Source organism: Falco punctatus, assembly GCF_963210335.1.
Source record: "Falco punctatus genome assembly, chromosome: 5".
Lineage (NCBI taxonomy): Eukaryota > Metazoa > Chordata > Aves > Falconiformes > Falconidae > Falco > Falco punctatus.
In genome coordinates, this window is record NC_137584.1 from 42,571,947 (window position 1) to 42,598,808 (window position 26,862).

Here is a 26,862-nt window from a genome sequence, read left to right on the forward strand (position 1 = left end):
TCCCGGTCATGTGACCGCCGTCATGTGCGGGCGCGGCGCTCACATGATGCGCCCCCCTCGGCTGCCGCGGGGTGGGCGGAGCCTCCCGCCGCCCCCCACACCCGCATCCCACCCCCGGCTCCGCACGTGCCCGGCGCGCCCGTTACGCGGACTCAGCGCTGCGCCGCGGCCCGGCCCGTGAGGCGGGCGGGTGCGTGAGGGCCGGCAGCGTGCGGCGCCCCCGCTGCCCGCTCCCGGGAAGCAGGATGCCCTCCCTCAGCGTCCCCCGCGCCTGCCTCAGCCCCGCCGCCCTCCTCGGCTGCCGCACGGGCGGCTGCGGGGACGGGTCATCCCTCCCGGGGCACGCCGGCGTCGGGCCCTGCTGGCTGCTGCCGGGAAGGGGATTCAGGGCCTTGTGCTGTGCCCGGCGGCGGGCAGCCCTTTGGGGGGCGCGGGGTGTGCAGCGGTTCACCCTGTGGGGCGTGCCGTGGTGGCCGAGCGGGAGACACGCTGTGCGGTGCGGGGTTTCAGTTACTCAAAATGTGCTGTGAAGTCTTGGGAGAGACCGGGAAACTAAAGCCATTAGGGATGGAGGCAATCACAGGGACGCCGTTATATATATTCTATATATAGAATTACTACTACGGCAGGAAAGCTGGCACGGTGTGGAAATTCTCCCCGTTTCAAACTGAAGGCGTGAAGGGGCTTTCGCAAGGCAGCGGCCTTGTCAGGGGGAGGTGGAACATACTGTCCTACCACCTCTGCCTCCTAGGCTCCTGAGAAGAGCCAGCTGGCCCAGAGTTTGTATAATAGATTATTTCTGGGATTTAGGAAATTTTAACTACACAGTGCTTAAGATTCAGGAGTGGGACTTGGCATGTAATTTTTATGAAACTGCAGCTAAGAAAAGCACCTTTGAGAGCAGGAACAGTGGGGAGAATAAAAGAAACTAGAAATTACGCTCTTTAAACAGCTGTGTTGCTTGTATGAAGAAATTCTGTTCACAAACTAGGAATGCTTTACAGAAGTCATTTGCAGAAAGAAATGCAAAAAGCCTACAACTGAAATAGTTTCTGTTTTTCTTGCCCTGTTCCCTAGCATCCAAAGGAGTAAGACAGCACTGAAGATCTGCCCCTATGGCAGTTTAGCCTGATTCCAGGCTGCTGTGATCTGCTCCTTTCCTCCTGCTTTCCATCAGTTACATATTCCACTTCCCTTGTTTTCAGTAACATTAGTTCTGCAGCAGGGCAGTCAGCTGGCTAAAGGTGCTGATCTGGCTGAAAGCTAACATTATTTTCATTGTTCTGTGTAAGTTTTAAGCTGTACTAGTTGCCTGACTTACTTGGCTCACTGCACAAACACTGACACAAGCTCACAAAGGGGGAGAGGAAGGCACAGCTGGTGCTGCAGGGGGAGGAGGCCCCCAGTATGATCAACTTTAGTTCCTGCAAAATTTTATGCGACCAGAGAAGCCAGAAGTTACAGCTCAAGTCAAGACAGTTGTTCCCAGCTGCCACACAGCTTCAGCCCCCAGTCCCCTCTACCTGTATGCTTGCACAAGATGTGCTGGTACTTGTGTAAAGCTGCTCAGCAAAATTCAACTCATTGGTCCAACAGAAAAAAAATCACCTGCTGAAAAAAAAAAAGGAATAGTTTTCTGCTGGTTTAGCAATTGTAGCATCTTGGTGAAGCAATGAATCCTGCTACAAGTGCAAAGCAGGAAGAGAAAGCGGGTAAAGAAATGGACCATATTTGTTGGCCTGTTAACCTGTAGTGGCAACTTAGCTTTTAGAGGTATCACAGCGTAACCTAACAGCAATGTTCTCAGCTGACGAAGAGAGGAAGACCTTCAATCTTTGTGCTGGAAAGAGAGTTGTTACATGAAACAATAATCAATCTTTGTTCAGAACCTAAGAAAAAAATTAATGAAAAGGACTGGGTAAGTGCTGTTACCCTTGGCAGTTTTCTATTACTATATGATGGATTATTGCAAACTCTTGCTCTTTTCTTTTTTTTTTTTTTTTAGCCTTCAGTGGGTTCCTTAAAGCTCAAAATCTGATTACCCAAAGTTCCCTGTTGTCTGCTTTTAAGACTCCAGCCTGTATAATTTAAAGACAAGCTTGATGACACGAACTCAAAGGCTCACAAGAAGACAAAAGCAGTAGACAAAAGGAATACCAAGTCTATTATTTCTGCGTTTATGTCTTTTAAACTTTACTGATCTGCTGGCAGTACCAGCATCACTCACTCTAGACAGAACAGTGCAAATACCTAAGACTTACTGGTAAATTCTGTCTCTGCTTACCAAGCTGAATTAAAAATGTAATGACCAGAAAGTTCACTGCAGACAGCAGTGCAGACAGACATACTGTAGCTTCTGATTCCATCATCTACTTGAGTTTCTGCAAAGAGAGCTTTATTCCTGACACAAATTTTGTATACATTTAAGCATGTGACTCCACTAAAGACAACATGGCTGCTCACCTTGCTGACATTGAGTATAAAGATCTACAATGTCAGGGCCTGACAGTGCAGAAACAGGTAATTTCAGTTATCTGATAAGAGCTAATTCAGTGGTTTACTGACAAAAGAATGAAGGAGTTCATACGACTTACATTCTTCATTCTGCATACTGCTTTCTATGCGTAGGCCCCTATATTTGCACAAGGCTCAGAGACTTCAGAGCAGTTTCTTTGCATACAGAGAAAAGTATGTGAACAACTACCTAACAAGAAAGACATTGAAATGTCAGGAAAAAAATCCCAGTTGGACAGGAAAAAAACCCAGAAATTCTGCTTTCATCTGCAGTACTAATACATATGCATCAACCTAACAATGAATCAAAGTTGCAACACAGCAAGGGTAGCCATGGAGCTGCAGAAATACTGAAATATACATTGTAAATACAAATACCTTTAAAATAAAATTATAAAGTAAAAGTTTGCAGATTTCAATCCTGTGACTGTTTCCATTTCCTGTATATTTTCCTTAACTTTTATAATCTGGGGGATCCAGTGGTTCTCTCAAGATCCATGGAATTTCTCCCATGTTTAAAGCTATCTACAGGAATAAAAATTGGTGGGAGCTATGCAACAGTCATTTTTGTATCCTAAACTACGTTCTGCAAGTAGGCAGGAATGTTTAATTCTGAGTATCGTTTATAAATAATAATTTAAATATTTACCACCCATGTTTAATGATAGTGTCATCTCGGCTAACTGGCTAGCATGGCACAGTGCTAAAATATTCTGAAATGAAATCTCCTAGTCTTACCTTTTCCTTTTCCTCAGCAGAGGCTCAGCATGACGACTGCTAGTTAAGTTGCAGTAAATCCCAGTACACCTGAAACTCATGCTGAAACTTCCAAGTTATGAATGGTTTTCAGTAGGCAGCATATCATGAATAGGTGATGAATATATTGGGCCTTTAGGATTCTTCTTTACAACTTGCCAGGTGTCAAATGTCACATCATTTCATGTTCTTCTGATTCACAGTCTTGCTTCATGTGGCCAGTAGCAGCTGTGCAGTGCAGGCTGGCTGAGAGGCAGATTGTTTCTACTGTTACTCTCAGTTCTGTTCCCTTAACACTCGTATCTGATCTTTGCCTTTTCAAAAAACAGGAACAAAAACTCTTTCAGAATCCAGAGCTGGTTTTATATTGGATTGTGGGAAATTCTTTCTTTTGTGAGGTTTGGACAGTTTATTTCTAGCTGTCCGTAAGCTACACTATAATAAAGTAATAATGTTTTTGTACTTTGTGAAAACTTCATAAAGCTCTTGCATGGAGCTGTACTGTTCTTCAGAAAGCACAGAGGCACTGCTCACCTGGTGGTTCTCTCGTCTTTCCCTTTTTCTTGCTTGCTAAACCTAAACTTTAGTCTTCCTAATCTTGCACCCATTTCCATTATTTCTGAATGTTCCTTGTTCTTTTTGCTGTTCATTCAGTCTTCCATCAGTTCTCTAATTCTTTCTACTCCTTTTCCTTCCTTTTCTGTTCCACTAATACTCTTCCGTATTTCTTTCCCTCTAGCAGTTCTCAAAGGCAAGCTCTTGATAAGGGTTACCTCCTGATTTGTTATGATGAGTCATCCTGCTTTATAACAAATTAAAGTCAGACTGTTGAGGAAAACCGTGTCTGATGATCTTGTTTCTCAGACTTAGGTTTAGGCTTCCCAATGCAGTTAGAGAGGTAATTAGTGACATTTCCTAACCTAGCTGATATTGTTCAAGGAAACTGTAAAAGGATACCAACTTGGTCTAAACACGTTGACTTTATTTGAAATCTTTGTCTTGTTGGGAAGGTCCTTACATGCTGTATGTGGTGTATGCACTAAAAAGGGCCCTGTTCTGTACTGTAGCTTAGGAGATGGCCCTAGTCAAGGCCGTTCTTGAGTCATTGCCTAGGCAAGTCTATAGCAGCTTTTTTGTATTCCTCTGTCTCTTTTCACATCTTTGGTCTAGCTTTCAAGAAATATGACTCTTGGCTATTTTTGCTTGGGTGACAACTCAGTGTTATAATGATGAAGGATCTGATTCACCAGCTAGGGCGTAGGTTACTCGGTGGACTTGCACTAAGCAGAGCAAGAACTGTAAAATATAAATCACTTCACCAGAGTAAACCAATGGCACTTTCATTGGTAGTCAATGAAATTTCACTAGCACAACTTCTTAATGTCACAGTAATATGATTTGATTTCTCTGCTAATCCTGTTTCATTTGAAGCACCTACTAGAAATTTATCACAAACAATTTAACTTCAAAGCACCTTACCAAGACAGTAAATGTAGAGTGAAAGACTGTTCAGTGTTTTAAACCTTGTTACCCAGTCCTGGGCACTTCTACTTCAGTGTTGCTCTTCACACTTCGGTCTGTTCTCCCAGAAGCTTTTCTCTTTGTGGCCATCTCTGAGCTAGCCACCATCCTTCGGGGTTCTGTGACCTGTGCCAATACCAGACGGGCACACAGCACAAACCTCTTCTTTCTGACCTCACTGTGTTCCCAGAGAGCATTCTGTCAGACCAGCAGATGTAAGTGTGGTGGTACTAAACACAGCCCCCACTTGCGAGGCAGGCTTTGGAAATGAAAGTGTCTCCAAATGTATTTGTTATTTCAGAATTATTTTCTGACAGTTCCCTCTATTCTGCTCCTGACTTAGATTTGTCAGCAAGCTCCCAGGCTGCTATATGTTGTCATTACCCATGTACTCAAAAAATATCACCATCTCTTTCCAAATATGATAATCTATCATGTTTTACTCTCCAGTGACTTGATCTTTCCAATCACTTTTTAAATTCTGGAGATGAAGTGTTTCCCTTTCCTGCAGCTGGGACCTCATCTGTAACATGGTTACCTCATGGTTAGTTGCAGCTCAGCACAAAAGGATGTGATAATGCTCCCTCACCTACCATAGCTGAAAACAGTTGTGGTTCCTCTGCTGCAAGAAGTGCAAGCTGGTACAAAATATATAAAGACCACTTGCCGTGGCAAAAGCCTGCAGGTGTCTCTTGTGGAGCTGAAGTGAATAAATGAAACTTCTTACGTCTGGAAGACTTACTGCTCCACCATGTTGTATGTTTATTCTGAGACAATAAGATGCTTTTTTTAATTCAGTAGTTACTTCACCTAATTTGTTAGTGCTATATATGGCAATAAGTTGCCATCTGTTGCATCTTGATTGTCATAAGATAGCTGATAAATTTCTCCTTTTTTCCTGGCTCTGCGTAGTGTGGCTTCTCTTTCCCTTGTAACTGAAGGAGACTAAAATGAAAATGCCGTCATCAGCATCACACTTAAATATTAAGAGACTTCATACACAGCAGAGAAATTACCAAACTGGTTTTGTTTAAAGAATCAAGGCTCAATCTACTTTTTCTTTCTTTATATTCATCTCAGGGGAAAGTAGCTATGCAAGACATTTCTTGCATAATGTGCTATTTGTGGAGGGCTAAAATATGTGGCATACATTATTCAGTTGATTCTGCTATCGCCCTGTCTTGCTAGAATATATTTATATATTCTGTTCATGTATACACTTTTGTTTTCGTAGCCACATTCATAAATATGTTTAGATCAATATCAAATGTCTTCTACATATGCATTTTACTTCCATTACATATGTCTGTAAACCATTTTAAGATATCTGAAGTAGAAGAATAAGAGATAAGGTTACATATAAACTCATTTAGAAGAAAAGTAACAATCTGTTTCTTTGATAATAGATACCACATTTCCCTGTATGTATTATATTCACAAGTTGCTGAAGAAGATAGGGTAAAGAAAATTAAGTAGCAATAGCAATGTATATATGAAGGCCTGGTTAAGTCATTACAGGATTAATGCCAAATAACAATATTGTAGAAATGGTTCAATTAAAGATTCACATTAGATTATAATAATGGATTGCCATGTAGATCACAAGACAGGAAAAATATCTCCAAACTGCACTGTTTTGAGTTGGTAATATCTCCACCTGAGTCAGTGGAAGTAATCCGGATTTTCCTTACCTTTTTTCAGTCAGAACCTGAGTTAAATGGACAGAACACATGTAGATGTGAATGTGAATGTGCTAAGAAATATGCGTCAGATCGACATGGAATGACAACTGTCTTGAAGAGTTTGCTGGCATTTTCTGAGGTACTGACACAAAATTTAAAGGTATAATAAATGTTATCATGGGAAAGAAAAATCTTACAGTTCACCCTTACTGAAGTGAATAAAAACTGTGATGGAAGATTTACCAGTGATAAATACTGATAGTTCATGACAGTTATTTCCTTAGCAGCTGAAATAAAGTAGTAGTAGGAAATATCATGTATGTTCTGTCCCAAAATAGGACGGAAGGTTTGTGCCACACAAGAGAGAAAATAGTTTTCTTTGTGTATTATTTGCCTTAACTTTCACCTTCGCAATGTTCTAATGTGCATTCCAGACTCAGAGCATGGGCTCCCAAACAGGTGTTGGAGGAGCTGCTGGTTTCTGATGTGCTAGCACTTATTTGTCTTTGAAGCCTTCAGTAAAACTACTTGGAGGGATTTTCTGCGTCTTTTCTGCTTGGCGCTTCACACAAAGCAATAATGAGGAGACTGATACTGTGTTTGATGATAGGCAGCGGTACTGAAAGTTTGTTCAATCCTCTTGGCAGTGTTTTGTTATCCAAATGCTACAGGAGGGACACAATCTCATGAACATGACCAAGAGAAGAAAGTAATGGTTGCAGCAACTCTGAGTAGACAGGGTAGGAAGCATCCGGTCTCTGCAGAATTTTACAAGTCTTATGCTAAGGATCAGACTGGAGGGAAGTATGAGCAGAGTACACAGCAGGAAACTCAGGATGGATAGAAAGATGAGAGATGCATGGCATATATTTTGCTGTGACTGCCTAAGGACTTAACACAGCTGTGCTGTAGGCTTAAAGTCTTCTGCTGTAGGGGTTAAGCAAGGAAGAACCCACAGGATGGCACATGTAGTGGCTGAATGATGCTTTGGGACCTTCCCAGACAGGGAAAAGTACAGATAAAAGTTTCTCAACACTGAAGGCTCCTAAGAAACAGAGGCCAGTGTTGTGGTCAAAAAGATGTATGCTAACAGATAAATGAGTCAAAAGAGAGCTGATAATAAAGAATATAGTTAGCGAACAGAGCTATATTTACAGAGGACCTCAGCCATGCCATGGTTAGCAATAGAGACATTGTTCATTGCTCCGACACTGGTCTGACTGGCCCAGCCTGTCCCTTGGCTAGGGGCAGGTCCCTTCTAGGCCTTGCCCAGGGGAAAAATTATCAAAATTACTCAAAACAAAAATAACTGGTTGTATATATTTATTTTCACCAAAATAATTACACTTTGCTATACCATGTAATTGAGTATTTTCAGTGACCTTAGGGTATGTGTTCATCTGAAAATCTTCACGCGTAATAAAGAGAACTTTTTTCCTATAAATAACATTTAAAAGTTATATCTGAAACACATATGTCACTCTTTGAGTCAAAAAATAAATCCAGGTAGACCAAAGACAACATAGAGCGTAAAGCACCCTCCTCCAATGCATTTAAGCAAATGTTTTTTTCTTCTGAGATAGAACAGTGGCACCAGGGTGTTCACTCCATCTTCTGCACATAGCTGTTAAAAGTTCTACATCTCTTCGTAGACTCTTTGTACATAATAATACTTGCTTCTATAAATATTTTAATTTATTCTTTACCTCAACAATCTGTTACTTTTTATTATTAGAATTACCATTTATTTGCTATACTGTCCAACTGTGAAGGCCCATATTTGTCATAAAGTAAATTCTTAAAGGGATCAATACTTAAAGTTAACTGCTATTCCAGAGACACTTTGTGTGCAGCTCAAAAAAAAAAAACCAACCCAAAAAAACACAAAACAAACCCAAACCCCAAAATTAGTTTCTTAGTGGTGTTAGAATACTAGAATCCAAGTAAGAATTTATTTCTCCTACCACTGAGGACAAACCTTCAAGGTGACCATGAAATACTAAGGTACAAACTATACAGGAAATACAAGTAGACAGTGTTAGTCATAGAATAATTACAGCAAATTGGAGAAAGATTGGGATAAAAACCAAATTTACATGTTAGTAACAATGTAACAAATTAACATGTTAGTCTAGATTTCAAACCTATGGACTAACATTTCAGTTGGAAAAGAAAAAAATTTTGTTGTTGTTTTCTGCATCACCAACTGCCCAGCCAAGGTGCTGAGGGAGGTCAAAGATGCTCTGAAGGCAGTGCATGGGGCAGTAATGCAAGGCAGGGGCTACCTCACAGTAAAGTGACTGTCATGTCAAAGTGTGGGCCAAGGCAGCTGCTTCAGATAGTCAGTGACTCTCCATGGCTGGTGCAGGGGCTGGTGAGGAGAAAAGCATCCCCTGACTTGACTAAGTAGCATATAGGACCTGGTTCAAATGCCACTGTGAAAACATTGCTGCACAGTAGCTTCTATAATATATCCAGATCCCTGCAGGAGTGACAAAATCATGGACAATTGTACTCAGTGTCAATAAAGGAGCTTCTTAAAAGCATGGAGATTTATTTTTAAAGAAGGAAGTTGAAGGGGAAATAGCTTTTGGGAGGTACAAGAGAAATCTGTTTAATCCCAAGTGGCACAGACAGGTTGATCAGAATAGATTGTTCTTGTTCATGAGTTTTTTCCAATACAAGAATTAAGGGCATTAAAAGATCTAGGTGGTGGCAGCTTAAAACTACCTAAGGGAGGATATTTTTCAGGAAACATTTAATTAAGCTGTGAAAGAGTGTTGTAGACATAAAAAACTTGTATGGCCTCCAGTGGAGGTCAGATGTATTTATCAAAGAGAAGTCCATTGAAAGTTACCAAATAAAAAGATTTCTAGACTGGGAAGTTTCTGAGCTGATAACTGTTGAAAGCTTGGAGAGGATGAGAAAGAAGTGTGATATGTGTTTGTCCTGTTTCTTCTTCTCTCTAGGCATCTGCTTGTGACCACTGCTGGGGATAGGATTTGGGGCCAGACGGACACTACCATGTCCACTTCCTCTCCTTTCCTCTCCTCTCCATATTTCTGAAACAACGGAAAGGATTCTAGAAATACTTTACCTGCAGCAGGTCCAGTCTGTGTATTTAATGAGACAAGAGTCCAGTTTGGAAAAAAATAGGTTGTAATAATATAATTAAAAATTGAATTATTATGTGCAAGGCAGAAGTATTAGAATTGTGCAGGCTACTTTATTTCAGTACCTCTTCCTGAATTTAGAGTTTTGCTCCTCAGTACTTTTCTTTGAATATGGATCCTTGTGCTTCATCTTTTAGGTTTGTAGGAGTAAACTGGAAAAGCAAAATAATTGCATGTGGACATCACATAAGCACCTGGGCAACCAAATGGAAAGCAAACTGGCCTTTCTGTTGCGTAGGTAGCCAGAAGTCCCAAGGAGTGGATTTGAATAAGTGATTTCTGCATGGAGTTAGGAAGAGAAGCAGCAAAGTACACACATGCCAGGCAGCATAGTATGGCAGTTGCATGCAAGCTCACACCAATTTTCTGCTTTCCCTTGACCTAGGTACTATCTGAGAATACCCTCTTCTGACCCATATCATCACTGCAACATCAGCGAGCTATGAATACCGCCGCTTGAACTAAAGGAGTAACTGAAAGCTGCAGGCAGCAGCTGGCATTTCTTCTGGGAAGCTGGCATTTCTGCTGGGGAAGGAGAGCTGGGCACCCAACTAGGTTTCACCCAGATACCCACTGGGGGTACCAAAGGACAGTACACCCCACCACCAGGACTGGAGTACATAGTCTACGTCTAGCATAACAGGCTAAGGGCTGTGGGTATTGGCAGGTTAAAAAAGCAGTGCAGGGAAAGGATTGCAGAATATTGAGGGTGAAAGTCACTAAGGATTCAAACAGTCTCTCCAGGCACCATCTCTTCAGGCATCCAGGATGTGAGGAACTCGAAGAGTCATATGCGATCCCTTGTACTGAATCTCCCTGCTCACAAACCCCAGTGTGTGGATCACCCTCCCCCTGAGACTGGCAGAGTGGGAGGACTTGGGAAGGAGGCTCTCCCAGGTGCGTACAGAGCCAAGCATCCCAGGCTCCTGGAGGATGAAATTACCTAGGACCTTGCTGGACATCTGTCTAGGATTCTTTGGAAGACCCTGCAATTGAACTGTCTCTCCTATCCTCCCCTCAGAAGTGACCCAAGGCATTACATCAGGAAATCCTGTGCACTTGTAGATTGTTCTTATGTTAGGAAAGGGAGCAAGAGGGGGTTCTATGTCAGCAACCAGCACAACTAGCAAGTATTTTAGCTTCCTTTTGAGGATTTCCCAGGCTGAGCTCCAGGCTAGACATAAACTGACTAGTATGTTCTTCCTCACCCGTCTGCCCTCCCTGTCACAAGGATCATTCACAAAGTCCTTGAGTTACAGAGGAAAGCTGCCGCACAAACTCACTGCATTGTTTTGGGCCCAAACGCGTATAGCAACCTGCCCTATGTCATCCTCTCCACCCAGGGAGTAGATACAACAGCAAAAAACCTCTGTGCTATGCCAAGGCAAGTGACTTTCTGCATTTCTGACCACACTCTTATATCTCACAACATTCATTAGTATCAGTTAGAACAGGATTGTGGTAAAGAGAGTTTTAATAAACTAACTAATATACTGGGCATTTCTTCCCTGAATATTACTTGTCTTGACTACACAGCAAAATTAAGTCCTTTTTGCCCCGGACATTACAAGAGACAATCAAGGCATAGCTGCTGTTCTGAAGTGTCTGTAGAGTAAATGTGAAGGCACAACACTGGAAACAAAATAATATAATCCTCATTTTATAGGCAGGAAATGGAGGGACAGAAAAATTAGATGCCATGACTGCATTAAAACAGAACCCACGTGTCTAAACTCCATGGCTAGTACATTACCCACAAGACAATCTTTCCTGTTCTGCAGTACTGCAAAGTGCTTATTAACACCACCTGATCCACAGGGTTATTTCACCCTCTCCCACAGATGCAAATCATTTTTAAAAATGTAAGCTGGTGGAGAATTACATTCTTGTTGTGCAACAAATGAAGTGTCACGTTTTCCCTGTTGTTTTTTTAATCATAATGTGCTTATCAGTTCCCCTTGTACTGCAGCCTGTCTGCACAGAGAAGAGTCATCAGGTGCTGTGATAAAGAACAAAGAACATCCCTAAGATATTTTTATCTGTGGACGGGGAAACATTAATCATTTTTCAACTGCTAGCTGTTCGTTCTTACTCAGACTTCTGGATGTTCATCTCGCTGAATGTTAATTTTGTCTGCTCTGTGAACTGATCTATGGACAGTTGTCCAAACTCTGAAACATTTGAGGACATGGCCAGACATAAGTGCAAAGGGGTAAGAAGCTAAAAGCACTAGAGCACCTATTCAGCTCATGAACATCCAAATCGCCCTGCTGCATATTATTGCCTCTTCAGATCTACCACCCTGGATGCATGCATACTCATCCTTAACCCAAATCTGTCATAATAATCTGGGGATGTTCCAGCACTGTAGGTAACATGCCTTGATTCAACCGAATCACTTTGAGAGAACTGGGTTACATGCGTGGTTACAGTGGAAGCATGTTTTGAACATGTTTCCTGCAGCTTTCCCCTTTCTCTGGTTCTCCATGTGGTAAGGGTAGGGAATGGCTTTAGAGAAGAGTCTAAAGTTTTTTTTCTGGGCTAGATCGACCCTAATATGCCAGTTGACAGTATGAATCAGTGTGGAAAAATTCCCCGACCAGCCCCCAGCAGGTGCATTCACACAAATGCCACATGTGCGTGGACATCACACACGCTCATTCCCCATGACCCTCCCAGGGTCTCTTACAGACCTGCTTGCCATATCCTGTACTCAGCATCGGCAACGTGGAGCTGCTCTGCTGATTTGTTGTTCCAGTAGTACCGTAGGAAACTGCCCTAAGAGAGAAGCAGACTACACTCGTCTCCCACCTGGATCAATAGAGGTGGCTAGGCTGGGACTGGAGTTTCAAAGACAAAAACTGGGACAAGTAGAGGGGCTGTCATAGATACAGTTTTTGATGGAGTGAGGGAATTAGGAAGATATAAGGGTAACCTCTTCCTTTTCCTGAATCTTTTCTGCAATGACATACTGCAACACTTCAATGTAAGGAGAAAGGAGCACATGCATAGAAGGAATATTTATCCTTCTGAGATCTCTTCTCTATGTGAATTCCCATCCAGTCCTCAGTCTTAACCTACCATCTTCCTTATTCTAGGACTGGCAATCTTTCAACAAAGGAGGGGTAGGTTGTATTTTTCTTTCCCCAGTTAGCTATTAAGTGTGCCAATGGAAACTTGGCGGGAAGCTGAAGATGCTGCTTCTGCCTGTGGCAGGAGGTTTCAGTTCCTGCTGAATCTGGAGTTCCATAGGGACCAGAAGCAAATGCAACTCCCAGACATCTCTTTTGAAAGTGCCACAGCTCTCTCACTGCCCAGACCCCCCATATTCTCTGTCCATGTGATAAATCTGACATAGGCCCGTCCTCTGCTTGCCTTTTTCTTCTGTGCTCTGCAGCTTGACTGTAGCTGGGTGAGTGGCCCTGGGAATTAAACTCTACAAGTAAACACCAGCCCTGATACCCTTGTGTACAACAGAAGAGGGCAGTCAGCTGGAACAGTGTGGCTGCAGTGTAGCCCTAGTTGTGCACTGTGTGAAGCACCTTTCTTTTTTTCTGTTTATCCAAAACTGATTGTTATAAAACAAACATAACATACAGGGAATATATATTCTCCAGAGAACAACTAAATACTGAGTGGCTGGGACAGCAAGTGTTGGGACTGACTTTCTCATTGAGTCTTTGAATAACTAATCCTGCAGGAACACAGACATTTTGGGGGTAAGCCAGCCCCAACAGAATTAGAGCAAAAGCCCTTTGTGAGTTGACCACATCCCTATATTTCCAGCTACTCCTGTGTGCCAGGTACCAAATTATCCAAGGACTCAGAGAAATGCTGATGTCACTAGAAATTACACAACATATACTTTGAAAACAGACTCTGAAGTAGCCACTTAACCACAGAGGAACTTGACCATTTAATATATACTTAAACGTCTTGCTTAGACCAAAGCTACACCATATGTTCTTGGGTATGTATGGGGACTTACTCTCATACGTGGATTTCTTCCTCTGTTTCCCCCCGGGAGCAGCTCTTTTGTGCAATTAAACAAGCTGGAAACAGTTGAAACTAAATCCCAGGATGTAACGTAAATCCTGTGTTTAGGGGGTTTGACTTTTAAAAATGCAAATACACACAGGCCCTGATGACTTCAATAGCATTTATGGGTGCTCAGTGCTTGTATAAATGTCACACTATTTATAACATATTTCAGTGTCCTTTTTTTGTATTCTCTGTTGGCCTGTCTCTTTTCCACTGTGGTATCTTTGACTGACATAGTCACATCAGGATGTAGCATGTGTTTGAATAATTAAGAAAATACATATAAAAGTTAACTTTATTCTAGTCCATATTTTTCCATTGCTCAACCACCAAAGTTAATAGTACCATTTCACCACTACTTTTTACATTCTACGGAAGACAAATACTTTTAGTTTTGCAGTGGTTTACTAAACCTTTCAAGTCCAATTATTAGAAAATAATTCCAATTAGAAAATTGTTTCAGCTATATCCAAACTCATGCCAACTTCCTGGCTTCTCGGCCGCAACCCATCAGCAAGTGCTCTACTAAGAACCACTTTGAGGCTCTCCTTGAACCTCTTCTTCTTGCTGCTTCCTACGAAGAAGTAAACAAGGGGGTTGATGCTACTGTTAACTGTGGAGAGAACAACGGTGACATGGTTCTGCTGGCTGAGCAAAGACGACCAGTGGTGGTAATTCAGAAGATACAACAGCCTCATAGGCATGGCAAAGATGAGGAAGACAATGACTGTGGCCACAATGATGATGTAGAGCTTTGATGAATGAGGTCTCAGGGAGTTACGATGAATCCTGATAACCAAGATCAGGCTGGACAGAATCATTAGAGGAATGAAGATCATGAAAGTCAGGATCCATGTGAAGACGAGCAGTGCTTGGCAATGGTTGCCATTGTCGAATTGTTCCTTCATTGAATCATCTTTGCATGTTAAGTATTCGGCTACCGTCATTAGAAAAGACAGAGTCCACAGAATTGCACAGACAATTGCCGATTGGTGCTGTGACCGGTGGCATCGGTACCAGATGGGGTAAACAATAGACAGACACCTCTCAATACTTATGGCTGTCAGGAGATAGAGACCAGTATTATATCCAAGAAGGAAGACAATAGATAGCGTGGTGGTTATATAATAGTAAAAACCATACGCGAATCCAAACCCAGCAATGTACTCAATTGACAGAATAAAGGTACAAAGCAGTAAGGAGATATCGGCAATGGACAGGTGTGTGATGTACGCAGTGAATGGGTTTCTTTTGATCTGGAAGCAGAGGCACCAGAGGACAATTCCATTTTCACAAAAACCCAGGAAGGAGATGATCATAATTACCCAAAGTGGGGTCAATATCTCCCAGACCCTTTCCTGTGTAGAAATGTTTCTGTGCATTGAGATGTTCTCTGTGCCTTCGCTGGGATGAAACGTTATGTTTGACTCATCCATGGGGAAAGCTCAAGTTTGGATAGCACAGCTCTTCCTTCTGTAAATATGTATAAAAATATACTGTGAGCATTTTGTGCTCCTCCCCTCCCCCTTTTATTTCTGTTCTGTGGACCCTCAATTTCTGGTCATAGCTGAAAGCCTTAGCGAAAGGAAAACCAGCCTGGATATACTGATGCTAGCTGAAACCCAGTTGGAACTAGTCTTGGCAATGTTAAGCATTGCTAAGCTCATCAGGCTAGCAGAAATCCTGAGCTTTCTTCTCTTAGGGTTCAGCTTATGAGTGCTGAACCACAGTGAAAGAGATACTCTGAAAGAGCTTTTGGACAAGCATTGTCTCCATCACACTGCAAACTTTCATGACACAGTGCTCACAAATAGCATTGGTGGTTCTTGTTAGAGCCCTAAATTGTTCCCAGACAGATCTATTCAGCTCCCGTTGAAGCTAATGACATTAATTTTAAGTTACACATGTGTATTTTCAAGTGAATTTGGCTCATAAGAGGTTTTTTTATTGGTTTTTTTAAAAAAAAAAAATGATACCAACATCACTTTTCCAGGAAGGGCTTTAATAAAGTAAGTAAAAATAATATGTAGTTACTCAGCATTGTTTTCCCTCCAAGTACAGAGGTAAAGGCAAGGCAAAATGCCACTGTTTTGAGACAGTCTTTTTTTACCAGCTTCAAGCGTCATTTATCATAGCATAACATAATTTAACCATGTTTACACACTCTGAACACTTAGCACAACTGCAAATATCCTGCAAACATTACGAATCCAACCCATCACAAGGAGAAGTAATTGCCAAGGTTCCCTGCCATTGTTGTAATGGTTTTAACTGGTGTTTTTCTGAGTCATGGAACAAGTTCTCCTTTTGTATGTCTCCTTTTATCTCATGACAGAGAATTAGCAGCATTGGCTTCAGCTGATTTTCATATGAATATTTCATGCCCCCTTCCCTGTTAACTTCCCGGCTGCCCCTGTGATGATACATTCAGGACCCTTGCCAATTTACTGATGTTAACAGGGCACCAACTGTTGACAATAAGCTTGTCCAGCTGACTTGGTTCATCCATATAAGCAGCCTTGTTCATTAACATGCCATAATGAGAATTTACCCAGCTCCTCAAGCAATTAAGAACGTCAAATGCAAGGTAAAGAAGTTTTACTGGAGCAACTTTTGCAATGTTTATTTAAACACAACCATTCACCCCAGTCATAAATTTTCACTCATGAGCCTTGGGCTTCCTGGGTTCAAAACAGATTCTTAAGATAGGATATCACAGTCTAAAAAAGAGCATTCAGTAAACAACCCGGGAAGCCTCAGGGCTTACTGGCATTTAAACCTGCACAAAAATGATGATCCCACCTGTATGTTGACCATGCCACCCTCTAAGACCCAGTCAGAAGGAATAAACAACATAGCTGGAAATGTGATAGAGAAGTGGGTAGTGGGAGACAGTGAGTGCAACAAGTAAATGTAGTGATCAGAATGAGTGGCAAGCCTCCCAAAAGCAGTGTTCTGCAAAAAATGCAGAAAGGTGTTCAAACACAGTGCTGCTGGAAGCGTAGTTAGTAAAGCTTCACAGAAGGAAAGGAGAGGTGAAGCTATCTACTTCAAGAGTTAAAACAAATAGGAAAGGAAAAACAGAATTAAAAGACTCAAGTATGAAAAAAAGACTCAAAAGTATGAAAAGACTCAAGAAAGTTCTGTTCTGTATCTCTGTATCAATGGAGTATTTACCTCTGGACAGTAAAACAAAGAGGAAAAAGTTTTGGACTTACCAAGGTCATTCCAACATGGCAGCATTCAGAGATGAGAATGGAAAGGATCCTCTCCTTCCAGATACATCCATGGTCTGTTCAGATTTCCCTGAAGTTGTTGAAGAACTTCCTTGAAGAAGCTGAAGTTTACCTTCTCCAACCATTTGCTTTTGGCGAGAGGGGGAGCAAATAGAGACTCTGACCATGACTCCCTCAAACACAAGTGTGCAGCTCTCCCATTGCTCCAGATGGCTGAGGCATGCCAAATAAAGGGCCCCAGGCTCATCATCTGAGGCTGTGCTTCAAATGGCATCACTCAGTAACTAGCGAGTCATCTAGCTGAAAGCCTGGGAGTTAACTCTTGTGGGAACTGAATGGCAGTATACGGAAAGTTGTCCTGAGCTGCCACAATACCAGGAGACATAGTTTAAACAAACAAATGTGAAGTGAGTAGGAAATCTATTTGGGGATGATAAGATCTGAAGGAAAAATCTCAATTTAGAACTGTGCCACCACAGGCCATCTAAAATAATACAAGTTGATTCGTAAGTTTGTCTTACATGTTTTAAATATGAGAAAACAAGAAAGTGAGAGGGACAGAGAGGGAGCATGAAAGACAAAAAAGATAGAAAGAGAGAGAAAAGGAAGGAAAGAGAAAGAAAAAGAAAGAAAAGGAAGGAAACTAATTCACAGACTGAAGAAAATACATGGAAAGAAACAAATCACAGAGCAAAGAAAACAGCCACATCATTGTGTTAGTCTTATACGTCCATTCCTTTTGGTAAAAACTGTATCTTGAGATTATTCTACCAAAAAAAAAAATCCATTCTTGAGATTTAAACAGTCTCCCCTGAAAAGTTCAAACAGGCCTAGGGGCAGATAAACTCTTTGAAAGGTCCCCTGAGGATGTCCCCTGCTTTTGCCCCAAGTATTAGGTTGTTTTTATATTCAGATATTAGCAGAACAAACATTCTTAGCCAAAAAAGGAGAGAGTTTGCTTGGTCTTCTCCTTTAGATGTTTCACTAAAACTACCAAATCCCCAAATGGGAAAAAGTACTAACTAATGTGAAAAATAAATGACCCCAAAGGGAGGGTCAGAATAAAGTTAGGAAAGAACCAGAGTGAAATAAAACAACTTCTAATTGCTTTTTGCTGGCTTAAGTCATAATCTACCTTACGTTCAACAGCTATGCGACCAAACATTTCAAGCTACTTCTGAAAAAGAAAAAAACCTGTTCCTTTCCCATAAAACGAAATATGCATACGAGTAATGAGAAGGGTCACTGTAGGAATAGGCTAACATTTCAAGATTGACCAGGTACCTGGGTTCGTAGCCTACTGCACGAATGCAATCCAAAATCAGGGATGCTCTGGCCTCTGTGTCTCCACAGGACAGGTGGTTTGTGATATATCTGTCACACACACAGAGCACCTCCTTCCTGACTGGTCCCTGGGGCACCAGCAGTCATCATCTACGTGGCCAGGGCAGCAGAATGAAACCAGGTCTTGAGGGAAATAGCTCACAAACTTATCCTTGGTGACTTCAGGACTAACAGGAAGGTTGAATAGCACAGGGTGACCCTTGCCTGGCAGCTGTTGGAGTGTTTGTATCAGATGCTGCCGAGAGATGGAATGCTATTTCTGAATCAGCTTAACTATTCAGATATTGAACAAGGTGGCTACAATAACAAAGCATGGAAACCCAGCAAGTCTTGGGACTAGAAATTAGTATTGGCAATAAAGATGTGATGGAAAATATAGTTACTCTGTTAATTTCAATCTAATCTGAATATACAGCAAGATGTGACATGAATGATAATTTATCCTAAAACTTTTCTCTGAGATACTAACCTAGCGGGACAGAGCAGCTTTGCAGTGGATGTAAACTGAATGTACTAACACTTTCAAATACCATGTATGTACAAAGCTCAGCGTTACCTTTTTATCATTTTGCTTTGAACCTTTGAATAATTTCATATTCTTATATCTTCAATTCCTGGAAGCAGAAGACAACCTGAAAAGAACACGCAATTCATTCATTAAACACAACCCAACAACCTAGGTTTTATAAACCAAATTAGAGAGGTTCATGTGGTTGATACAGGTGACAGTTTATAACAGAGCCTTTATGTGCCTGTGAATCAGAGCTCCTAATTATATGCTTACATGACCCATAACAAAAACCCCTAAGGGATGAGCTTTGGCAGCACTTTCAGGCAGTGCAATTTTTCCTGATGGTCATTCAGTTATTACCACTTTCCAGCTAAAAGTTGTTCCATAATTACTTAGCTCAAACAAAGGTTAGGAGTTGGGCTTAGGTTCCAGAGGAGTGCAGAATGAAGAGCTGGTCTCACCCTAAACCCAAAACCCACCACAGAACTTGCTATACAGCTTTTGTCCTACTCCTATCAGCCATGATCCTAGTGTATGCCCAGTTCCCTTAAGGGTGGGAATTGGTGGACTGTGTTTTGTAGGCAACAGTCATGAGAACTGGATTTATTGTTGACTTCTGCGAAGAAGGTGCACATACATGTCACCAGCTAGTTTTGGGGCCAGCATGGGTCATCTGCTCACAGTTAAAAGTAAGGTTAAGGTAGGAGTTAAGATTCAAGAAAAAAGAAGATAAAGACTAAGAAGACTAAGTCCAGAATCGGGGTTAGGAGGCTGCTCAGTTGTTATAAGGCCAGTTGTAAAATCCTGTTAATGGCAATTGTAGGATTGTGTTTTTATGGGAACAGTGTGGAATAGCTTAATCCTGAAACCCTGCTGAGAGATTTTGGCAGGCTGGTAGAGGTGAATTAATCATACTTCTTTCTGGGTGGTTAAGACCTGCCACATGTTGTTTATGAAAGTAGATTTAGGGCCTGCGGCAGAGGGCCTGAAAGCTCAGTGTACTCTGAGAACATGCAAAGAACCTTATCTGAGGCAAGGCTAAGGCAGCTAGGGAGAGGTGGGCAGCTTATAGCTGCTGTTGGGACCATACCGGCCCCTAAAACAGTTTGGTACAGCTGTTTTCAGATTACTTTTCTATCCTTTGTCAGAGATGTTTTCTAATGATTCATGCTTTTTAGGTTCTGCTCTGAAATGGCTGGCGAGAAGGTAAATAGCGGATAGAAAGCTAGGCTCAGACTAGCCCAAAAATGGTGTGCAGGGCTCTGGAAATCTCTGGAAGCAAAGTGAGATGTCTGGCCCATTCCCATGTTGCCCAGACCAGTGGCAGGTTAGGGGATCTGTTTACAGGTAACTTCATGGGCTGACTGTCGTGAAGCATGGGAGGATTTGGAGATGTTCCCACTCCTGACTTGAGCCGCACCTTCCTTTTTCCCGCCAGCAGAGCTCTGGGTGGCATGCCAGGGCTCGGCACGGCGGGGCTGTGCCACGCTGGAGAAGGCTCCGCAGGACCAGGGGGAGGTGTGTGCCACCTGGGCATGCTGCTGCCGGCAGGGAGCACAACTCCAGGCTGGCTCCACTTGTGCAGCCCCACAACCAGAGGGGAGATGGGCCAGTGTGGGTACAGGAGATGTACAGGTGCATTCATACTATACCAGGTGGCTGCGTTCACCCGTCTGGGTGCAGCACATGTGGTGCTCTGGGTCTTGTATCTCTGTGTCCTGTCACGGTGATGGTGAGGAAGCAGCCAGGGGAAAATTGCAGGGAGCTTGTCAGATCAGAGAGGGGTGGGGAGCAGAGCGAGAGTACTGGGAAGCAAAGAGCTCTCAGTGATGCTGTGAGCTTTGGAGAAACTAATATAAAATAGCAAGGTTTCCTATTGCCCATCTTTCTGTGGTTTTGGGGGAGGAAAGGAAAACATATAAACTCTTCAAAGTTCTAAAAAATTAACGGAAAAGGTATTCCTGGGCAAGGAAAAGAATACATACCTTTATTAAAACCAACAAGTGTTCACCTCTCAAAGAATCTCTGTAACATATTTCTGTATCTGTTGGTTTAGAAGAAGTGTCCTTTGCAAGTGGAAGCGTGTTCCTGCTCCCTGCCTGCCTTCCAGCAAGCCACGGAGATGGGGAACCTGGGCCTTAATGAAGTACAGAGCAGCTGTCGTCTTTCTTCACAAACTGGCCTCACTTTATTCCGTACTCTGATCCACCCTTGGTTACGCTTCACCTACCTGAGGCTTTGGACATTAGTGTTGGGGTCCCTGCAAAGCCTCACCAACGTTTTGTTCCCTATCTCCCTCTTCTTGAGAAATCACCATGAGTCCTGCGCAAAACCTTGCTTATTCAGACAGCTTCTGTCCTCAGCCACACTGATCGTGAGGAGGTCTCCTCTGTCCTTGGATTTCAGAAGCACTCCAACCGTCTGTTGACCTACCCTTCAGTCCTAACACACAGAGCAGATGGCAGCTTTTACTTTGGGAACAGTGGGGTCTGTCCCCAGCAGAAATCTACCCTTGCTAAAATCATTCTGAGCCTTATTTCCCTCCTGAGCCAGTCACCGGTGGTGCAAATGGTAGCACCAAACCCAGCAGCCTCACACATCAGAAGAGAAAACACGCTGGACCTGCCTGCCGGCAGCCCCACTGGCAACCAAACTTTAGGGCCACCGCGGCTATGCAGTGTCAGGCAATACAGGAAACAGCATTTTCATTCTACAATTTAATTTTACTTATGTAAGACAATACAGGAAACCACTGGGGAGAGAAGAGGATAATAATGGAAGTAGTAACTTGGCATGTATGATTAAGTAGTATAGGCAGTTTAGACCATTTTAGCTTTAGTTGTGCAAAGCAGAAGTTACAGGATTAGGAAATATGACACATGACAGAGATGAGTCAGAGCTTTCCATGATAAAAGGCTGGAAGAACAAGCTTGAGTGCCAAGTAGCCAGTAAACTTAGCTTTTGCTTTGTTTAGGCTGAGATAAGATGGTGTGGCTATATCCAGTTACCTCATATAGACTAACACATTTTGTATAACTAATATGGTGAAAGAAGGGTCTGGTACCATGGTGTTCTACCCCTCAACCTGTATTGTTTCTGGAGGTTCCCATCAACAGATGTCCAAATCCTTCTTGAAACAGAATTGTTGGTCAGGCTAAGTTATGTGAAGTGCCTGTCCTAGTAAAAAAGATTACCCTGAAATAATCTTTACTCCTAATAGTACTAGTCTGCCTGTCTTCTTTCTTTCATCTCTCTTTTTATTTTTATTCTGTATCACGTATTTGTCATTTACATGCATTTCCAACCTATCATAGCAGTTAGCCATTATTCTTTATTTGCTCTCTGCACTGCAGGAATAGGTGGTTAAGTAAAATGCTTGATGCTTGCTACTGTGAAATTTCAGTCTTTTTGGTTGGGTTCACTGAACACTCGTGATTTTTCAGCTGAAGTCTGGTGGTCCACCTATCTCCCTGCACTCTGCCTTTACACACAAGAGAAATAGCTACAGTACTGAGGACCTCCTGTACTGGAAATTATTTAAAAGGATAATAACTGCTGTATGGAGGCACCAGTAGTTCAAAAAATCAAGGTAGGTGGCATTGGTTTTGTTGACAGCCTTTTCTGAGCACTCTGTGGACTCAAACAGGATAGGTCTGTGACTCCTTAGGGCAACATCTTTAAAAGTCATCTAATGGCATGCTTGCAAATGTAACTACTGTGTATGGACGTAATTAGATAATAAGCAGTAAACAATAAAAGCTTTGTAGTGACCTGACTGAAAGAGCTGTGTATTGCTATATGATGCTGTGGTTTAATACAGGATTTTCCATCTGAACTGTAAAAGTCATCTAGAAGTCCATGGATTAAATCAGTGTTTTAAAATCAAAATTTCATTGTGAATATCATGTTGTGCTTCTGCAGGGAAACTGTAGCTCAGTTTTCTCATGTCTTATTTCTCCTTTGCTGGATTGAACCTCCCACAGTGCACCATGGAATAGGACTTTGTAATACAATCCTCTTTTCTCTTGCCATCCAACTGGGAGCCTGACTGACAGAGATGAACCAGAGCACAGTGCATCAAAACATCATTTCAGAAGAGAAATACTTCTTTCTACTTTAGGATTTTTCCCAGATGTTGAATTCTTAAAATGAAGAATCTCAAGTAGCCAAACCTTTTCCTTTGAGTAAAATTTTTCTAGTATTTTTAAACAGCTTCTAATAGTAGTCTGTTTTCAAAGACAAAATACAGACTCAGATAGTTTGTATTTTTCAAGGTGATCTAGCTTGAATACAAGTGCAAAACAACCTTGTGCAGTAAGTTTCCTACATAAAGCCAGAAGGTCACTGAATGAAAACGCTGAACTGTCTCTTATGTACCTGGAGTGGATTTAGAATCCTAAAATATGAAAAAAAGCCATTATATTTTCTGCAGGAGGATAATCTTGAAGTGTAGCAAGAGTACAAAACGATTCTGAGGGTAGAAATCATGAGGCCTGTGTTTACTGAGTCTCAGACTTCCTCATCCTCATGAAAATTCCTCCTTTGCAAAATTGGAGAAATACAGGAGCACTGGGAGATGCTTAGCCAGCACAGTAATATAAATATTAAAAATGTAAGGAATTCACTTACTGCTTCAGCTTCACTCACACAATAGGAAGCAAGTTTGATTCTATTATAGTAAGAACAAGTGGTCTTGGTTTTTGTATTTTTCCCACTTTTCCAACTTTCTCCTCTATACCTGCGACAGAAATGGGCCAAGATGCTCAGCTGTGGTAAGTCATCACAAAGCCATGGAAATCAGTGTCAGTAAACCAGGTGACAACTCAGCCCCTACATGGGAACAAAGGCTGCTCTTGAGGACTTCTAGCCACATCTTGCCAATGTTTCAGCATGACCATCTATATTGGCTGTGTCAACAGTTTGCTTCCAGAAATGGTATTGACTTGTCCTCTTCTGTTCATAGATTAGCTTGGTAACAGCATTTGCTCTGCAGAGTTGAGATAGCACAAAATAAGTTAGGTTGTGAACAACCAACTGAATTGCAGCTGCAGATAAAGAACCTGAAGTTCTATGCTTTTTAGGAATTCCACTTATTCTTCCTGCATCAAAATGTCAGGTTCCTTCTTCCTCTGAGGTAGAGGGGTTGAAGACACCACTGCATTCTCCCTCCCCTTAACAGGGACTTCCAGCAGCTAAAATATATTAAGACTAACTTGAAGTCTTAGTCTTTTCTTAATAAAAAATATTTTCCTCAGGATTTAGATGCTCCAATGACTCTCGCTGCCTCTATTTCCTCTGAACACATTTCCTAGGAATGTTTCTTCTTCCATGTCATGCTTTCCCTTTATCTTTCGATGCCAAGGATGCAGGATTTTTCTTGCCCTATGAGCAACACACCAGCATTTCTGTGTGCCTCTTGGCCATGCAATGGGTGCTGCTGGCCACAGTGGAACCAGCTGAAGGCAGGGCTTCAGGGCATGTCCCCGGTGGGCAGTCATGGTGGGATGACCATGGTGGGATGGAGTGGGGCTGAGCTGGCTGTGCAGAGAAGAGCCAGCGTAGCACAGAAACGTTCAGGTTACCACCAGCCCCCTAGCCGACACAGTCCCAGTAAAAACCATGGGCTGTAGCCCTGGCAAGGAAGCACTTAACTGCACTTCAGCTGCTCACAAGGCACTTAGGTTAAAAAGCTGGAAGGTTGGCAGCTCCATATCATCTGTCCTGTTTCTCTGCTTCATTGCCCTATATTTTTTCCTCCCAGTTCTTGGCCTAATCTTTTAATGCCTTGTGGTTTATATGCACCTGTGCTCCCACTGATAGGAATACATATTCTCATTTAGGAGCAGAGTTTACAAGCATGACTCAAGGCACACTTAATACCCATCACAGATTGAGTCTTCTCCACCTATGTTCTCACGTGGACTGTTCTGCTGTGGTACAAAGAAATCAGACTCTGATCTGAGATAAATTCTCAGCAAAGCTATTTCCTTAGTGCTTCTCCAAAGATGGATTGATGGAAGGAGGTAAGCAGGTGTCAGTCACAGAGCTAGACAACACCTCCTTGTCAGGCTGAATGCACCAATACTCCAGATGACTGTATAATATATAACATGCGTAATATTTGTACACATACACAAATCTTGCCAAAATTAAACGTACTGCTCTCTGGGGTGAAGAAAAGCTTAGTTTCTGGCATTGTTTTGGGGGACAGGGATGGGGAAGGAAGAATCAGTAAGAAACTAGAATGTACTTGATGGTGTAGAAATCATATTAGAAGAAAAAAATCAGGTAAAGACATTATCAAAATAACTGGGTAGACTTCATCTCTTTCTTTCACTGGAAAGTTTTGGGGACATCGTGATGGCTGAAGACCGAAATCAGAGTTGTCTTTTGACACCACATAGAGATCGACTGCCATCCTCCAGAGCTGCCAGGTGGCTCCAGGGACAGAGTCCTGAAACAGGCACTGGAGGGGTAAGAGGCTGACCCCTCCTTTTCAAGTAAAGGATATATTGGGATTAACAGGGGAGGAGCAGAACTTCAAAAGCACAGAGCAAGGAAATGGTCTCAAAGCAGTCAGCCACCAGCAGGTCACCACCATTCTGGGCCAGCAGTGCCCTGTTGGCCCTGCAGATGAGGTGCAGATGTCCAGCACCAGTGTACAGCTGCAGTGGCACCCTTGGTGTACACTGCCCAACCTGCCTGCTACCGCCACAGCTTGTCTGGGTGCCAGGGACCGTGCAGATGAATGAATTTCTGAACCTGGTGCTAAAGGGTCTACCAGCAGTCATGCCCCTGCACAGTGATGATGAGGGAGGTCATGGCACATGCCCTTTCCTGCCTCCATATGCTGGCAATGATCTGTGCATGATGGGGAGCTCCAGGACAGTCATCATTCACAGGCATCAGTTTGATGTCTGTGCTGTAATAAAGGAGGCAATATGGGAGGATGCTGGCCAGGACCTGTTAACGTGCATTCCTTGTTCCTATCACCTGTGCCTGTCTCCGGTCTCCATGTGCTTTCACAAATCCTGTTTTGGCAGAGTTAAATTAAAGTACAGAATTTGTGAGCCCAGCAACAGGGAATAAGCCCCAGGCTACAGGGTGCTTCCTGATCCTTGCTAACTAGTTTTACAGGGGTTTCTTGCATCTTCTCAGCTACTTAAGCAAGCTGGTATGCATACCTGAGGGTGGGACCAGGGTGGAGCCTCTCAATAAAAAGGCTTTGCATGGTATACAAACCACTAGCTCTCTTCTGAAAGGCAAGCTCAATCCAGCGTGGAGTGAGCACACGACTTAAATCACATCACCTAAATTCAAGCCTGTGTTCAGGCATTTTATTCATTCAAGCCTCAAATGCTTCAGTCTTCAGGTTTTCATCAGCTGGGAAGAAACAGCTGAGCAGGTGGCACTGTCTGTCCCATAATTACAAATGCAAATCTTTCTCGTGATGATCATTAAACTGTAGGTGCAGGTTTCCTGAAGGCATGTCATGCCAGGCAAAACAAGGGCAGGCTTTTCAAGCATTTATCCCCGTGTGTCAGTGGTGGAGCAGACTTCCCTGGTGGGAACATGTGACTGAGTAAGCCTAATTATATCCTCTGGCTTTCAAGAACAGGCCTTTATGTTGATGCAAGAGAAGATACATTCTCTGCCCTAATTCACAGCCGAGAGCATTCCCTGACTGCAGTAACCGGCACCATCTTCCAGAGTGGCAATACTCATATTTTTAATTGTTTCTTGAGTATCTCAAACATACCCTTGCATCACAAACAGATCAATCCCTTGTATCGCTCTTAGACATGGTTGTTATAGCACCATGAGGTGAATTACATGTTTGTGCTTTGAAAAGCCTTTATCTCCATACAAAACGTTGCATAAGAATCAAAATCCTTCTGGAATAGGCACAGGTGGCCCCTCCCCTCTAGGGTCATTTCTTTCTCATATTCCAAAGCCAAGCTGTTTCTCTCAGATGAGGATTTGGAAATGCTTCTGGGGAAAGGAGGGGAAACGTTTCTTTTTTGGGCTTCTGCCCTGGTCCCTTCTACTCTTGGATAACTTCACAATCCGATAGATGTAGAAGC

General features: G+C 42.5%; 1 protein-coding gene across 1 annotated transcript in view; it reads right to left on the bottom strand.

The window, feature by feature from the left end:
* The window catches only part of MAS1 (MAS1 proto-oncogene, G protein-coupled receptor), a 36,196-nt gene continuing 9,334 nt past the window's right edge, over positions 1-26,862 (bottom strand). The window contains exon 2 of the mRNA XM_080390581.1: positions 1-26,862. This exon is cut by the window's right edge and continues 8,497 nt beyond it. Within this exon, the coding sequence (XP_080246707.1) occupies positions 14,134-15,123 (990 nt within the window). The 5' untranslated portion in view covers positions 15,124-26,862 and the 3' untranslated portion in view covers positions 1-14,133.